This window comes from Protobothrops mucrosquamatus, unplaced genomic scaffold, assembly GCF_001527695.2.
Source record: "Protobothrops mucrosquamatus isolate PMUCROS unplaced genomic scaffold, P.Mucros_1.0 scaffold380, whole genome shotgun sequence".
NCBI classification, from domain to species: Eukaryota; Metazoa; Chordata; class Lepidosauria; order Squamata; family Viperidae; genus Protobothrops; species Protobothrops mucrosquamatus.
This window is the reverse complement of record NW_015386712.1, coordinates 603699-620597: the sequence shown is the minus strand read 5'-3', so window position 1 is coordinate 620597 and position 16899 is coordinate 603699. Positions and strand designations below refer to the sequence as shown.

General features: G+C 38.2%; 1 protein-coding gene across 1 annotated transcript in view; it reads right to left on the bottom strand.

Annotated features, from left to right (window-relative positions):
* STAB1 (stabilin 1) overlaps window positions 1–13727 on the bottom strand; it is a 115794-nt gene extending 102067 nt beyond the window's left edge. Inside the window, exons 1-5 of the mRNA XM_029284120.1 lie at window positions 13571–13727; window positions 10162–10292; window positions 7019–7134; window positions 5052–5137; window positions 1816–1885 (exon numbers count right to left, since the gene is read on the bottom strand). Coding sequence (XP_029139953.1) covers window positions 1816–1885; window positions 5052–5137; window positions 7019–7134; window positions 10162–10292; window positions 13571–13651 — 484 coding nt within the window. The 5' untranslated portion in view covers window positions 13652–13727. The remainder of the gene's footprint in view (window positions 1–1815; window positions 1886–5051; window positions 5138–7018; window positions 7135–10161; window positions 10293–13570) is intronic.
* Between the last annotated feature and the right edge of the window lie 3172 nt (window positions 13728–16899).

Here is a 16899-nt window from a genome sequence, read left to right as displayed (position 1 = left end):
TGAGAGGGACCTCGGAGTCCTAGTGGACAATCACTTAAATATGAGCCAGCAGTGTGCTGCAGCTGCCAAAAAGGCCAACACAGTGCTGGGCTGCATTAACAGAGGGATAGAATCAAGATCACGTGAAGTATTAATACCACTTTACAATGCCTTAGTAAGGCCACACTTGGAATACTGCATCCAGTTTTGGTCACCACGAAGTAAAAAAGATGAGACTCTAGAAAGAGTACAGAGAAGAGCAACAAAGATGATCAGGGGACTGGAGGCCAAAGCATATAAGGAAAGGCTGCTGGAATTGGGTATGTCTAGTTTAATGAAGAGAAGGACGAGGGGGGACATGATAGCAGTGTTCCAATATCTCAGGGGCTGCCACAAAGAAGAGGGAGTCAAGCTATTTTCCAAGGCACCTGAGGGCAGGACAAGAAGCAACGGATGGAAACTAATCAAGGAGAGAAGCAACCTAGAACTTCCTGACAGTTAGAACAATTAACCAGTGGAACAACCTGCCTCCAGAAGTGGTGAATGCTCCAACACTGGAAGTTTTTAAGAAGAGACTGGACAGCCATTTGTCTGAAATGGTATAGGGTTTCCTGCCTGAGCAAGGGGTTGGACTAGATGACCTCTAAGGTCCCTTCCAACTTTATTATTATTATTATTATTATTATTATTATTATTATTATTATTATTATTATTATTATTATTATTATTATTATTATTATTATTATTATTATTATTATTATTATTATTATTAACAAGCAGTCAAGAAATATGGTATAACTAGCATTTGATAAAGCTACCACGAAGGCCTTGTAAAAGATATTTAAATGCTATGTCTATACCTACAAAGATCAGAATCATGCAAACCAAGGTATGCCCTGGAATGGAAGCAAAAGTTAGACTTTAAAGAAGCAGGATAGAAGCAGTATGGACACTTTTGAACTATGTTTTTGGAGAAGACTCCTAAAAATGCAATAGTGGCGAAGACTCCTAAGAATACTGTGGACATCCAAGAAGACAAACAAATGAAACATCAAAGAAACAATTCAAAGTTCTCACTCAAGGCACAAATGACAAGGCTGAAATTATTGTATTCTGAACTCATTCTGCAAAGAGGTAGCTTTCTTAAGAAATCTATAATGCTGAGGTGGAAGAAAACAGAAAAAGAGGAACAGCAAGAGCGGTAGCAAGACAAATGAACTCAATTACACTGGTGATGAAGGCATCACTAAAAGACCTGAAAGATCAGATTAGGGATGAATTGTCATGCAGAAAATCTATCAATGTGGTTTCTAAGAGAACAACAACTTGATGGATCTTTACCAATAGCACCTCTGTCTTGCCTGGAATTAATTTCAACCTGTTCTACCAGTTCTAGCCCAATATTGATACTGGTTTCCTTGGAGACTGAGGTTTGGAGTGGTACAGCTGGGTGCCCCAATCTTCTACCTATCCGCTTCATTATTCTCAATTGCTTCATAAACCAGGGTGCTGATAGAGCTCTGCTGTTGAAAAGGCACTTAGGAGCTATAGAGTCAACTATTCTCCGCTATCACTGTACTCTTCAGGTCAGGGATATCAGAATTAATGTAGATAGATAATGTAAGAAATTTCCAAATGTATTCAGAAATCGATACAGATACATCAGATACCTGGCCCAGAACATTTTAACTATGCTTCTCTACAGTGATTTATAGTGCCCATTGCTATTATCATGTGCCTATGATTTGCCCATCAGCTCATTCAAATTTTCTCTTAGTTGACTAACAGCCATTATCTCAATTCATTTCAGTGAGATCCTGGGCTTGAGATGCTTACCAGATTGACAGTCAGGGCCGAAATGCTTTTCATCTTTGCAATCTTGGCATGCGAAGCCACCATAATTTGCCTAAAGGAATCAAAGAGATGAACTTTTACAATGGTATTTTTATGTCAGGAAGGAAGGAAGGAAGGAAGGAAGGAAGGAAGGAAGGAAGGAAGGAAGGAAGGCAGGCAGGCAGGCAGGCAGGCAGGCAGGCAGGAAGGAAGGAAGGAAGGAAGGAAGGAAGGAAGGAAGGAAGGAAGGAAGGAAGGAAGATAGATCCTGGGCTTCCTAACAATAGAGCTGAGGAAATTGTAGTCCTCCAAGGCTGCAGAACTACAACTCCTTGCAGATCTCTCAATGATGTTTTGCCAACAAAAGTTGCTGGAAGGTGTGTGTCAACTTCTGAAACAAACCTGGCTGAAGCCATCTTCGTCATTCTAAGTTGCCACAGGTTGGGGAAAAGGAAAACGGTAGCATTGCTAGACTAAACATACAGCGGTCCCATGGGAACCAAGGTCATTCCCACAGAAGCTGGAAGATGGAGAAAAGAAGTTTAACGGAAGCCAGCAATTGCTTTTATTGGGTAGTGTAATAATCGCATAGAAAAGGGGAGGGAATTATTACATTTAGCTACATTGAATCTTTAAGGGGAATTTTAGATTTGTTTTCACTTTTGACCGTGCCGATATTATTTATCTAATAAACATGTGCTTTGAGGAAATTTCAAGCCTTGGAGTTCTGATTTATTTGGTCTTGACAGTGTGTTTTAATAACATCTGGGAGGCCACCAATAGTTTACTTCTGTGGGATAATGCACAGTATACAGTATAAAGAAACTATCTATACACATTATCATCAATTTGCTTCCTTGATAATGTTAAAATTAAATCTCCTTTGTTCTTTTAAGAAAGCACTACTGTATAAACAATAGTTGTGTGTTTTTTAAAGTAATAGACTGTATTTAGAAAAAAGAGAGGACCAATTACTTAAAGAAATGCAGATCATAAAATGAACAATTAATGTAATGTAAATGTTTCATGTAATCATTATTCCAGAAGAGGATGCACATGTAAATAAGAGAGATGGAACTGAATCAGCTTCCTTCTAAATTCTTGCATGCTCCATCCACAATTCCTCTTTCCATTTGTAATCAAGAGAATGCAGGAGAGAAGCTGGCTGAATTACAAATCTCTCTGTTCAATAGAGCAAACTCAGCAATGTAATAATTATCCTATCTGGATATAATAATCAGTAGTTGTCCTTTACGCTTGCTCCTGGGGAGGAAAGCTATGGCAAATCTAGTCAGCATACTAAAAAGCAGAGACATCACCCAGCCAACAAAAGTGCGTATAGTCAAGGCTATGGTTTTCCCAGTTGCAATGTATGGCTGTGAAAGTTGGACCATAAGAAAGGCTGAGCGACAAAGAATTGAAGTCTTTGAACTATGGTGCTGGAGAAGACTTCTGCGAGTCCCTTGGACTGCAAGGCGTTCAAACCGGTCAGTCCTAGAAGAGATCAACCCCGACTGCTCTTTAGAAGGCCAGATCCTGAAGTTGAAACTCAAATACTTTGGCCACCTAATGAGAAAGAAGGACTCACTGGAGAAGAGTCTAATGCTGGGAAAGATTGAGGGCAATAGAAGAAGGGGACGACAGAGAATGAGGTGGCTGGATGGAGTCAATGAAGCAGTAGGCGTGAGCTTAAATGGACTCCAGAAGATGGTAGAGGACAGGAAGACCTGGAGGAATGTTGTCCATGGGGTCGCGATGGGTCGGACACGACTTTGCAATTAGCAACAATTAACAACAAGTTGTTCTTTTCACCCAGTTGCCAAATAATGCATAAAAGCTTTGGTGAAAAGAACAAAATCTTACAAAAAACTCATTTTAAAAATGGGGGAACTAAGAGCAGCTTTTGATGTCTAGAAGGTGCTTTGTTGATCTGCAGGCACTGCCTTGCCAGCCTCTGCTTTATACTTTAATTCATAGTGTGCTGGACTATATAGTCCAGGGGTAGGCAACCTTGGCTCTTTTATGACTCGTGGACTTCAACTCCCAGAATTCCTGAGCCAGCATGGCTGGCTCAAGAATTCTGGGAGTTGAAGTCCACGAGTCATAAAAGAGCCAAGGTTGCCTACCCCGATATAGTCCTTTAGCAGCAAATGTACCATTGTAAAAAAAATCTAATTTAATAAAATATTTCCTCTTTTTACATGATTTTAATAATGATTAGGAAGCAAAATAGAATTTAATTAGGTGCACAAATCAGCACATAAATTCTATTTGTTACTTGGAGTTCTTGATGCCAGTTTTGCTGAGAGTGTGATTTCCTCCTTGATGGCTCCTTGATTCATGGCTGGGCAAGCTACTATACATAAGCAGGCAGCAAATGCCATAATCACTAGCACTGAGGATGCTACCTAGTTGGATAATGAAACATCTGCAAACAGACAAGCAGCACAGAGAGCATCAAGAACTCCACAGTTCAACCTTGAGTTATAGATACACTTGCCTGCTGTATTTATTATTTCATGACATGCTTTTCCCTTGGTGATCATATATTAACAGCTCCATTAAGAACTTCGCTTATTGAGCATTGCAATATATACTTTTCCAAGAAGAGTAGCTATTAAATGATGAGCAGAATGAAAGAACATCAAAGAAAACCAAGTAAATTGAAAAATGGACTATGTGGGTCTTCCTGGTGACACTGAAGATGCCCATCTAAAACTCACAGACAGCAACACAAACTTTTCTACAAAGATTAAAATACACCTTGATAGTGGAACAAGGTATAAGAGCTCATTAGCATAAACATTCAGAGAGATTCTTGCTTCCCATCAGATTCCCTTCAGTCTCCGGATTTCTTGTGGAGAGGGGTGAGAGTCTGGTTTTTGTTTGTTGGTTGGTTTTTTGTTTTAGTTCTAGGACAAATTTACCCCTCCAAATGTAAATGTCACTCTCTTTCTTTGATTAGCACTGTGGGAGAAAGTCATCCAAGCTAGTGTTGTGATGCACTAGAAGAACGCTCTTGGCCAGTGCTTTTTTTCTAAAAAAAAAAAAAAAAAAAAAGGTGCCAGAACTCACACATGTCATACAACCCGCCTTGCCTACCCTACAAGGTTCCATCCAAAAAAGGTGCCGGAACTCCATTCTGGGCGTTCTATGAGAAAAAAAGCCCTGCTCTGGGCTATAAACTGTCCAGCCTACTGGTAGTAATACATTCTTGGAGAAAGCAAAGCCAGTCTTACATTACAAATGCAAGTTCCATTATTCGCAATGCCATCCAAACAGGTTCCATGCTGGTTGCATATGTTTTCAGATCCACCAGGACATTCTATGAGAGGAAGAGAGTTTACCCACGTTTAGATTGTTTTAAAAACTGTGTCACTCCCATACTGTTTTGATTAAATCAGGTGCATCCTCATTGCAAGACATTACAAACAGTGTATGCCCATTTCTTCTTAGTTCAGTGGCCTTGTGGAGAAAGCTCTATTCCAGTGGTTCTCAACCTGTGGGTCGGGACCCCATTTGGGGTCGATTGACCATTTCACGGGGGTCGCCAAGCAAGGCTGTCCGCCATTTTTTTGTCCGCCATTTTTTTTGTCCACCATTTTTTCCCCTTTTCCGGCGGGTGCCTTACCTTCCTTGGGCTGGGCCAGCTGGTGGTCGGCCTGCTCCGTCTCTGCCGCTTGCCAGCTATGCCTCGGCCGGCGCAGGGGACGGAACCACGCATGCGCGGCGCTCCCGGGCAGGGAAAGTCCTCGACTTACGACCGGTTGGGTAGTCCTCGACTTACAACCGGTTTAGTCCTCGACTTACGACTGGTTTAGTCCTTGACTTACGACCGGTTTAGTCCTCGACTTACGACCGGTTGGGGTCGGGGCATTAAAAAGGTTGAGAACCACTGCTCTATTCGTATAAACATCGGGGCCTAGTTTTATTTCTTTGGGCCATCCGGGATAACAAGGAGCCTTCCTTCTTAATGAATCTGTTCATTCAGAATAACAGAATCTTGCAAGTCTAAAAGTACAACTCTCCCCCATCATCTTCACAGCTCAAGAAAAAATGGGGAGTTCCTTCTGAGACATTTGCCATCCCCCTGCATTCCTTCTGCAGGCTCAGCAGTCTCTTATCTGACTGTTGTCTACTCTGTGGTTCTTCTTCTGTCTCCCAAGGTCAGTCCTAGATGCCATTACAATTGGAGACCCTTCTTTGTGTGTTGACTTGACTGGGACTGACTGTTGCACATCAAATGTACAATTGTTGTGTTATATCTACAACAGACATGTCAAACACAAGGCCCGGGGGCCAGATGCAGCCTGCGAAGTGGTTTCATGTGGCCCATGAAGCCATCCTGGAAACAGTGAGGGAATGGCCCCCTCTGCCTTGGCCCTGGCCCAGGCCAGCTGGGAGCCAATGTACAATGTTGTGGTGGCCATCTATGCTGAAATGCATTTAGTCTTAGCTCCACAAGGCTGTCTGGAAACAGCGAGGAACCAGGAGAACCTTGAGCAGCAGCCTTGAGGAAGTGGGGCTGGGCTTGGTGCCGCGGGTGCTTGAGGGCCAGGCTGGGCATTTGACCTCTGCTGCCCAGGGCTCTGGGCAGCCCGCACCACCATCCAGCCCCTCCCCTCACATGGCCTGAGAGGAACAGTGAGGCTCTTCCAGTGGACCATGCCTTGGCGCTTGCCCTGGTCCCACCCCCTTCTGCCAGAGACCCTCAGATCTGTCCCACTCCTGCCCAGGCCCCCACAGGCACCCTTGACGCAGACAATGTAGAGCTGGCCACACCCACCCAGTAGGCCACACCCACTCCATCCATGCCCACCCAGTAGGCCGCATCCACCCTGGCCACACCCACCTGGCCCCCCTGAGGGCAACCGCAATGCTGATGCGGCCCTCAATGAAATTGAGTTTGACACCCCTGGTCCACAACATGGGTTTTTGAATTTTTTTTTCTCCTTTTGCTGTTGTATGTCATCATTGTACATTGCCTGTACAATATGTGCAAATGATTGCAAAAGGTATATTTTTTCAAGTACACAGCATGCTGATACTGCCTACCTCTGTATGGCCCAGTGTTTAAATCCTTATTTCTTATTGGACTCCATAGCTTCAGTACATACAGACTCCAAAAGCTTGTCAAGGAAAACATGATTCCCAAACTATCTGAGTCCCTGACTATGTGGTATGTGTCCTATATTCAAAAACTTACCATAGCATTCAGAACCCCAGGATCCAGAGCAGCATTGTTCCTCTTCTACGTCCTTCACGCACAAGTAATTACACCCCGAGATAGATAAGGTATTCTCACCCAGGTTTACTGTATACCTGAAATAGGAAAACGAACACACATATGCACAGATGCAAAAATTGTTATCATTCAGGGAACTATAAGGCACAGTGATATATTCCAAACAATACCTATAGCACAGAAAAGCCAAAATCTGATCTGAAAATACTTTCTATCATGATCATCTGCCTTGAAGGTAAAACTAGAAATAGCAGTGTCATTTTTCTGGCCCAAATTTGGCTGCCCAGAATCAGTGATACAGAATTGTTGACCTTACTTCCTTTACTCTTGGTTTCTCAATTGTGTGTATAGATATGTGTAAGTGTGTGTACAGGTATGTACACATAAACATATGTACCTTGTACCTACAGTATGTACCTAAATAGGTAAGTAGGTATAAGTACTTTCAAAAACCTAAAAGCATATGACTTTGAAGAAAAGCAAAAACATTTTTATTCTAGAGCAGAGGAACAGAGTGAAAAGAATAGTAGATTTAGAAAGGCAAATTCTAATTGAACAATTAAACCAAAAACAACTAGCTAATGATAACATCAATACAATAGTGGAATCAATTGCTCATGGAAAGTTGTGGATAAAGAATTGGGGGTGTTCAAGCAGGAGGAGGAGGAGCACTGAGGAGCCATCTATCTAAGATGTTTTAATTTGTAATCCTGTACTGAATTGTTAGTTGGACCCAGTGTCCAAAACTCTCCTTCCAATTCTGTAATTTTATCTATACCCTTCAGCTTGCTTCAACAACAGATGAGGTGCCTTGTTGTATCAGTATTATTTACATAAAACACTAAGCCTTTGTATAGGTTAGCACAGTGAATGCAACTGCTTGCTACACCATTCCTGGCTTAAAAAAGGAGCCAGCAGACATGAGCACACCATAGTAGGGCATATTCACCATTCAGTCATATTAAGCTTAAAGCATCATGCAAATATACTCAACAGAAGAGGCTTCCATTGACAACTAAGCTGCATGCATAGGGTGATCTTTCTGTTCTGCCAAGAAATCCTTCCTCAATTCATAGGGTGAACCTTTAAGATCCATCAGTTTTTTGACTCTACATATTGCCAATGGTTAGTTTACCAACTGCTCAGCAATTCTCCAACCTGCTTTCCCTCTATATGTGTGGATCTCAACTTCAGGATTCTCAACAGTTGCCCTGCTGGCTGGGAAAATCTGGAAGGCTCTCCAGATTGGGAGAAGCTAACTTAGAAAGTTAACATATCACCATCCAAGTTACAAATGAAAATATTTAATCTGCATATCAGAAGCTTAGTTTTTTAAAAAAAAACTTTGAGAATTATTGAAAATCATAGAGGAAATTAAATTAATTCCACGGCAGATACTAAAAGTACAAAAATCGTTTAAGCCCTGGAACTTCAGTCCTGTTTCTGTAAGTTAGGTATAGGAACTTCAATATCAATGAGACACTGTGCAGTTTTGGTTTTCAAAAGCTAAATATGTTTGGTACATTTGACAGCAAATGGGTTGGCATCCATATATTAAGAATTTAAAATATTCTGGAGCTTAACTTCAAAGTGTAGAAGTGAGGAATAGGACATAATAGAACATAACTGTTATTTTAGGACAGGGGTCTTCAAACTTGGCCCTTTTATGACTTGTGAACTTCAACTCCCAGAATTCCTCAGCCAGTGTGCCTGACTGAGGAATTCTGGGAATTGAAGTCCACAAGTCATAAAAGGGCCAAGTTTGAAGACCCCTGCTTTAGGAAATCAGCATGCAATAAAAAAGCACAGATGTTAATTTGCAATTTGAGTAATACTAAACTAAAAATTAAAGGATTATGAGAAAATGATCTAGATTCAAAAATAAGAGAAAACATTTTTGCTAGTAGATAAATAAGGAATAGATTGAATTTTATTATAGTCACAGATTAAAATAAAAACATTACTATTGTTTTTTGTATTAGAAAATGACATCCAGTACCAAATATATTATTGATCTAAGGAAAGGAAAAGATATGTATAGGCTGCTTTGGTGTCTATTGAATAAAATCTGTGTATATCATAGTTTCCAAGAATGTTTGGCATCTTTTATAGCTTTTATTGGCATTCATATGGAAGCCCAACATTACTAAAAGGCTTATTTGGCTTTTGAATTAACATTAAATTTTATTTTGCCTGCAGTGAGTTTAATATACTCTTAGAACCCACCACTGCAGTACTTGAGCTATGAGCAAGGGCTACCCAAAACCAAAGATCGGTACAGTAAATAAATAAAGATTGCTTGAATTTGATTTGTACCTCATAGCAATCCTGATTACCATTCTAAGACAGAGAGATATCTTAAACAACTCAGTCTCACTCTACCTACTGTAAATACCACAAAACATTTTGCACATACTTGAATTAATATTTTTTCTTCAGTGGCATTTAAAGTATAGGTTCTACTCTACAAGCTTTGTAAATCAAAGTTCAGTTTACTGCAGATATTAAGATGTGTTGCTCTAGTGATTTCTTTATAAATGTTATTGTTAAAAATGGGTGCCATTCAGTTGCATTTTGGTCTGTGACTGTAATGAAGATTGATTTATCTGTCTAGCTCTCCATTATCATCTACCTGCTTGCCTGCCTGACTACCTGCTTACGAAAACAAATATGTTTATGTTGTTTCAATTACTAAATAATATGATTAAACTTTGCCACAGGCCATAATTGGACATAATCCACCCTAGTTATCTCAAAAATCAGTAGTACTATCCAGATGTGGTTACTTACATAGGTCAGCTCTGTCACATAATAAAATGTATTATTTACATAGAAACCTCCAAGCCTTTGGTATCAGGGTTGTTCTGTATCTGATATGACATCACAATCCAGGCTCAAATTCTGCATGCACAGAAAGTAGAAGCTTGACAGATGTTGTGTCCTATTAACTGGGACTGGCCTGGAGTTTTTTGTCTTTATTTTTCCCCATAGGTGTAAACCATCCCTATGACTTTACCATTAAGCAAAGTGTCCTTTGATTCATTGGGAAATCCCTGTTCTAAAATATATCACACACACTGAAATAGAAAAGAGCACCTTTTTACCTGCATTGCTGTGGCTTGTCAATTAGCCTCCATCCATTTGGGCATCTCACCTTGTGAGAATTAAGAGCGCAAGTAGAGCAAGAAGTAGTCTTCCTATATGTGAACGTCCGATGACATCGCATTGATTTTAACTGGAAAATGGGAAAGTTAATAATTCTTATACAAAATGCACAGTTTCATAACTCAGTTAAAAGATAACAAGCAGCATCAATGGGTTTTCAAACCTGTTTAATGTCTTATTTCCAGAGATAAAGCCAAGTGACAGGCATCTGGAAATATTTCTGATCAATCCATATCTAATGCATGCCAGCCTTCCTTGATCCAACACTGTCTGATGGTTTCGGCTGCCCAGCCTCATCACAGCATGCCAGCTGAGAAATATGGGAACTATAATGCAACACATCCCAGAAACTCTGGAGACAAATCGATCCACACTAATGAATTATTGGTTTTGGCTTTCCTGCTACATGCACAGAAAAGTGCTGCCCCCATGCCAGCAGTTTAACTTCGGTAAGTATCACTTCCCCAACAATGTTGTAACACAACCCAGAGAACCTTTCATTTCTCCGTTCTGCAGCAGAGATGATTCTGCTTTATGAGTCCCATATGTAAGGCCATAACTAACATATTCTAAGACCGTTCAACGTTCAACTGCAGAAAACAGGGTGCACCCACCGTCTACAGGATCTGCTTCCACTCAGATAACTACACCAACACTGGAGAAATTTGGTTTTGTTCAAAAGTAGATAAGAGAGCCTTGAAGCACATTAGAAAAAAAAAGGAAAAAACATGCCTGGGGATTTTAGAGGAGGGAAGCTGTGAACGAGCAGATAAGAGGCTGGAGCTAGGTACTTATCTTTTCTGGTGCTCTATTGTTTCTTTGAAGAAAAATAGATTGGATCTCACTTTTACATATCTTACTTCTACATATTTGACCATAGAGTAAGGTCCCCGGTTCTTGATCCGGAGACAAATGTAACTCTGTGAAGGAATGACTCCTCTGAATGTGATGAGCATCTAACTGATGAAGTCTCTCCAGTTCAGCAGATAGTATAAATGAGCTTCTCTGGGAATTATATCCTCACTCCATTCCCATTGCTATACTGCACTTTTCAATAAGTGCAAGCTTTTGTTCCAATTGGTAAGTAAAGATACTCTAAATAAATACAAATGCTTGAACCCATTAAAGCGGGTTAAACCAAAGTTAACTTTACAAAGTTAAACCCAAACTATATACACAAACCATTACTGGATTAGATTAAGTTATTGGCTCAATGTTCTAATTCAGAAGGTAATCCCATCCAGTGAATGGTAACATTTCAGTAATCTGCTCCCTGTTGTTTATTCATCACTGCAGGCAATAAATGACAAAATCAGAGTTCTGGATGTAATTCTTCAGACACTTGATGCAGTGTCAGTATACCTAGCCCTCTTTGAACACACAATATCATTATTGTTGACACATTCCTAACATTTTGAATTTATTGTGTGGTAAAATAATTTATTTGTTTAAGTGCCGGAAAGTAATGTGACTCCCTTCTTTTTTTGTGGCTTTTATACGTAGCAACAGGATATCTGTAAAAAAAATGTCTTTAGTCACTCTTAATAGTATTCATATTATTATAAAATCTTGTTTAGGAACATACAAGATACAGAGTTTCCATTTTATTTTCCTGTTCTGTACATTTATATAAACACAATATCATTCTATATATTTTTTGGGGGGGGAGGGGAGTTATTGGAATTCATCCTATTCAAAGTTCATCTTTAAGTTTGGATAAGCTCAGTTTCAACAAAGCTCTTTAAATGCTCTCAGAAATCCAGATTCACCAGGGAAAAGATGATTCGGATTATACATACACTCACAGAGCACTCAAGGTTATCTATTTTGCAGCTGTGCGATCCCAAGAAAAGATCCATGTTTTAAGACAAAGGTTGACAAATGTTTTGGACATACCCCGGTTTCTCCAAATCATTTTTTCCTGTTGAAACTGGATTACTATATAGCCCTGATTTCTTTCTCAGAAAGGCCAAATATATTTTCCTATATAATTCCTTCCTTCCTCTTACATCTTCTACAGATTTATTTATTTATTTATTTATTTATAAATAAATAACTCAAGGTGGCAAACATATTTAATACTCCTTCCTCCTCCTATTTTCCCCATGACAGGGTGAAGTGAGTTGGGCTGGGAACAATTGACTGGCCTGAAGACACATGTTTATTCATAATTGTTTGACATCTAAAAGAAGAATACTTATGCTATTAGGATCTTTATCAATAATTAAAGTACTTTTTGATCTATTCTATCTTCGTAAACATTTGTTTAAGATATGAATTTTTCCTTTACAGATTTTGAGTAAACAGCAATAGATTGGCAAAGAGATCTGATTCTGAGTTGTTTACAACTCTTGGTTCATTATAGAAAATTATATGTGGAAGGACTGAGAGTTCAAAATAAATTCTGGAGATTTGAATATGATGATGATGATGATGATGATGATGATGATGATGGGGAAGAGGAAGAGGAGGAAGAAAAATGTGATGGACTGTGCAACCAAGCATAATAAAAATAATACATCATCTGCCTATCTCAAGTCCTTGGGGAGGATTAATAGGTGAATAAGATCCAGTCTAAACATCTAGCTGTCAGTGCGAACAACATAATTTATTATTTAAAAATTATTTTTTTATTAAATTTATTAAATTTGTATTAAAAATGTATATGCCACTCAACCCCAGTGATTCTGGTCTGTATTTTTTATACCAGGCTCTGGTGGATCATGAGATTTCCAATATATTGGGGGAAGGGGGAGAAATCTCGTAAAGCTTCCCTAATCCCTCCAAATGGGGGGAAAAATAGGGAGACCAGGTTTTTACCCTTTCTACTCTGGGAGGCTTCAAGGAATGTTAGGGGGCTGCCCTATTGCATTCCTAAATTAGACAATACATTTATCAATGTTTAAATAAGCATAATTGAAAAGGGGGAATTATTCAGTTTTTACTAATATTTACACTTAAAAACTAAAAATAGTTAGATTATGCTAAATGAATTGCCAAATCACTTGACTTAACTTACTAATTCTGATGAAAAATTCTTAATTGTTTAATTCATTAAAATGCATCAACCTTGCAATTTTATACATATATTTCCCCAAACCATACACATAGTGTAAGGACAGACCTAGTTCTAAGGTCTGGTTAAGTGGGAATTTGCTTTTTGAAGCTGAAGTAATATTTATTTTTTCATCTCATCCTCTTTTCAAACATCCTGCTGCCCCTTTAAGTGCTGAAGGATTTTACAACTTTTGCCAGAGAAGCATGCTAATTTTCCCAAGTTCGCCAGAGCTTATTTCCAAGTTAAAATGGCAGAGTGGACTGCAGTTTTCACCCCTCACAGAAACTTACCTGATTTGTCCGCCCTTCGTCTTGAAAAGTTGCACATATTGCTAGGATGAACAAGACTAATCCAAGAATTTTCCTCGGCATGCTTTTCCAAAAGATATCTCTTTGCCCCAAACGGGAAGTGTACAGTTTGATAAAATAACACCGCCTACTAAAAATGAGACCCAAGAAACTGTGAAGTTAAATGAGAACGGAGTGAAAGTCTTTGCATGATGTAAATCTCTTAGTCCTAACTATTCAGAAGGAGCAGCATTTTGACTAAGCCTCAACTGTCAGCAGATTTAAAAGGAAAAAGCAGGGAGGCATAGACTGCATGAAAATGATTCTGAGAAAGGAAAACAATGGATTACTCAAAACAGGAACATTAACAAGTTTCCTCTCTTCTATCAGTTACAACAGACAGAAGGAAATCCTTTCATTTTTTTTTATTGAAATGGAAGTCTGATTGTGTATTTAACAATGAGGTAAAGCTGCCCATGAACTAGATTTTGTTAACAACCCAGATGGTAAATTTATATGATATCAGAGTAAGTTTTAATTCATCGACAACTTTTCAGCAAACCAATGAAAACATGAAATATAAGATAGCAACGTAGAGAAAATGCTGCTTATAAACATAGTGGCTTCCTGGTTATTTCTTGATATGAAGGACAATCCTTATGAAATTCTTATTAAACCAACTTTCTTTGAAATATTTGATTTTCAAGGCATGATGATTATATTATTCCCCCAATATTCCTTCCATTCTTCCTCCTTCTTTCTCTTTCTCTTTCTCCTCCCCTACCTTGCAATTATCTGGACCAATAGTAGTTGTAGTTCTGATTCTTTGAGTCATCCTCAAGTCCTCTCTAAATTCTTGATTGCTGATATTAACACAGAATATTTGATCTATCACAATATTGCTGCGCTGAATAAAGGATTCTTGATTATGAAGTTAGAAATGAACAATTACTATATCAAATGGAGAATATACTGCAGTTTAAACTGTGTAGTCAGGAATAGGGTGAATCTCACAAGGATCCAAAAATCTGCATAGCTTGTCCTTCCCAAAAAAGCTGTAAATGGCCATAGTTGCTTAAAAATAGCCTCTCTGTAAGACTCAACAAATGATTTTAGAAACCAAAGGTTGGGATTGCAGATTTATAGCCCCGGGTTCACTGCCCATCAACATGTAAAACACTGTTGCTTGTTTTTATTGATTTATTTCTGTTCTTATGGAAGTCTAGGATGGAATGGATAAAATATTTCTGTTCAGTAAATTGTCGTCTCAGGACAGCTTATATTCTGAGATAACAGCTGTAGAGCTCTGCCATTAGACACTAACTTTTTTAGCCGTTAACAGTATGTCTCTTTACGAGCAATAAAAAAATTATCCAGTTAGTCAATAGATAGGGCCTATGTGTATTTGTACTGTAATAAATATTCTGATGTGAATTTTGTATTCATATCAATTGTGGAAGATATAAAGTGGTGCATTTGTGAAGGGAGGAGTCTAAAAAGTTAAGATGGTTTTTTTAAACCAAAATAATAATAAATTAAGCTGCAACAGTATGATTGAAGCCACTTTAAAGATATATAGTACTATATGTGCAACATACATAAAAATGGGGTAGGGTTTTGATTATACAGTTGCGGTTAGCATCTTAACTTTTGAACACTCACACCCACAGATGCCCCTGTTTATAACATAGTATATATGTATAAGTATGTCCGGAAAGATAGGAATATTTGCATACCTATATAACAGAAATAAAAATGCATCAGAAATAATATTTAAGAGATCTATAAGAATACTTTTCAAATTTTTAATTGCCAATTTTAATTGTTAATTTTTCTTTTTTTTTCCTTTTTGGTTTATTTATTGCTTCACCTTAGATGCCACTGGGAGGCAACCAACAAACCCATAGCAAGTATATATATATATACACATACATATATATACATACATTTGAAACAGTGAAATAACAATCATACTATAATTTTAATTGAAGACTACTTATTTTACAAAGATAACATTATATGTTTTGCTGTAAGAAAACATAAATAGATAACATGCATGCCTTTTACATGGTCTTTTTTTTTGCTTGACTCTAATACAACATATGAACCTGTTTGCCAGATTTGTTGCATTAGAAATGGAAGGAGAAAAAAACACCAAAGAAAAACACCAAACTTCTTCATACAGCATACTATGGAATGATTCACAGAAAACCATGTGACTTTCTCAGCTGGTGATTCATTCAGGGGTCAGCACATCTCTAATTTATTTATGATCACAAGAGAACTGGGGTTTTTTACCTGAGAATGTTTTATTTCATAATCATATTTTCCAGATCAGCTGCTCTTCTATATTTTTATGTGTTAGGGAGACATTGTTTTTTCAATTAACTGTTGGCATAAGTGTAATAACACTATTAGAAAATAGGTATTATAAAATGCCATCATTGGTAACGTTCCCCTACATCAGGGGTCTTCAAACTTGGCCAAAGCTGGGTGAGGAATTCTGGGAGTTGAAGTCCAAAAGTCATAAAAGGGTCAGGTTTGAAGACCTCTGCCCTACATTCACTGTATTTTTAAAAAATTCATCTTATTTCAACAATACCTCAAAGCTTAGTATCTGGGAGTCTGAGGTAAGTAAAGGATATAATAATAATAATAATAATAATAATAATAATAATAATAATAATAATAATAATAATAATAATAATAATAATAATAATAATAATAATAATAATAATAATAATAATAATAAAGTTGGAAGGGACCTTGGAGGTCATCGAGTCCAACCCCCTGCATGTGCCAAGTGGCTTAAAACTAGAGACATCTTTGAGCTGAGTTTGACTTCTGATGACGATGTTCCCACAGCTTGCTTAGCAGCATTAATGGAGGAACTGACTATTCCTCCTTGAACGTACATGTCCTTCTCCTCTGAAATCTGAGTCTGGAATACCTGCTTGGTTTTCAAGCAGCTAGCAAAAAATAAAGGCCCAAATGAAGGTGGTTTGTTGTTTTTTTTGTACTGTGCAAGCATTTTCAAAAGTGAGAACCTCAATTAATTTGGGGTAGCTAAATCTGGTCAATTTAAGTTGCCCAAATTCATGATTTTTGTTTTCTTTAAAATAGCAACTGGTTATTTTATAAAACTACTGAATTAGGATGCCCAGTTTCTCCTTTGATTTCTGATGTTTTAGGATATGCTTGTGTCATCAGACACAATATCCTATAATCTGTGAAGGGTTTTTTTTGGCATACTTCATCATACCATACAGTACAGTATATTGGCGTTATATGCTGATGATTACTGTTTATTTTTCAGTGTCATACTCCATTCC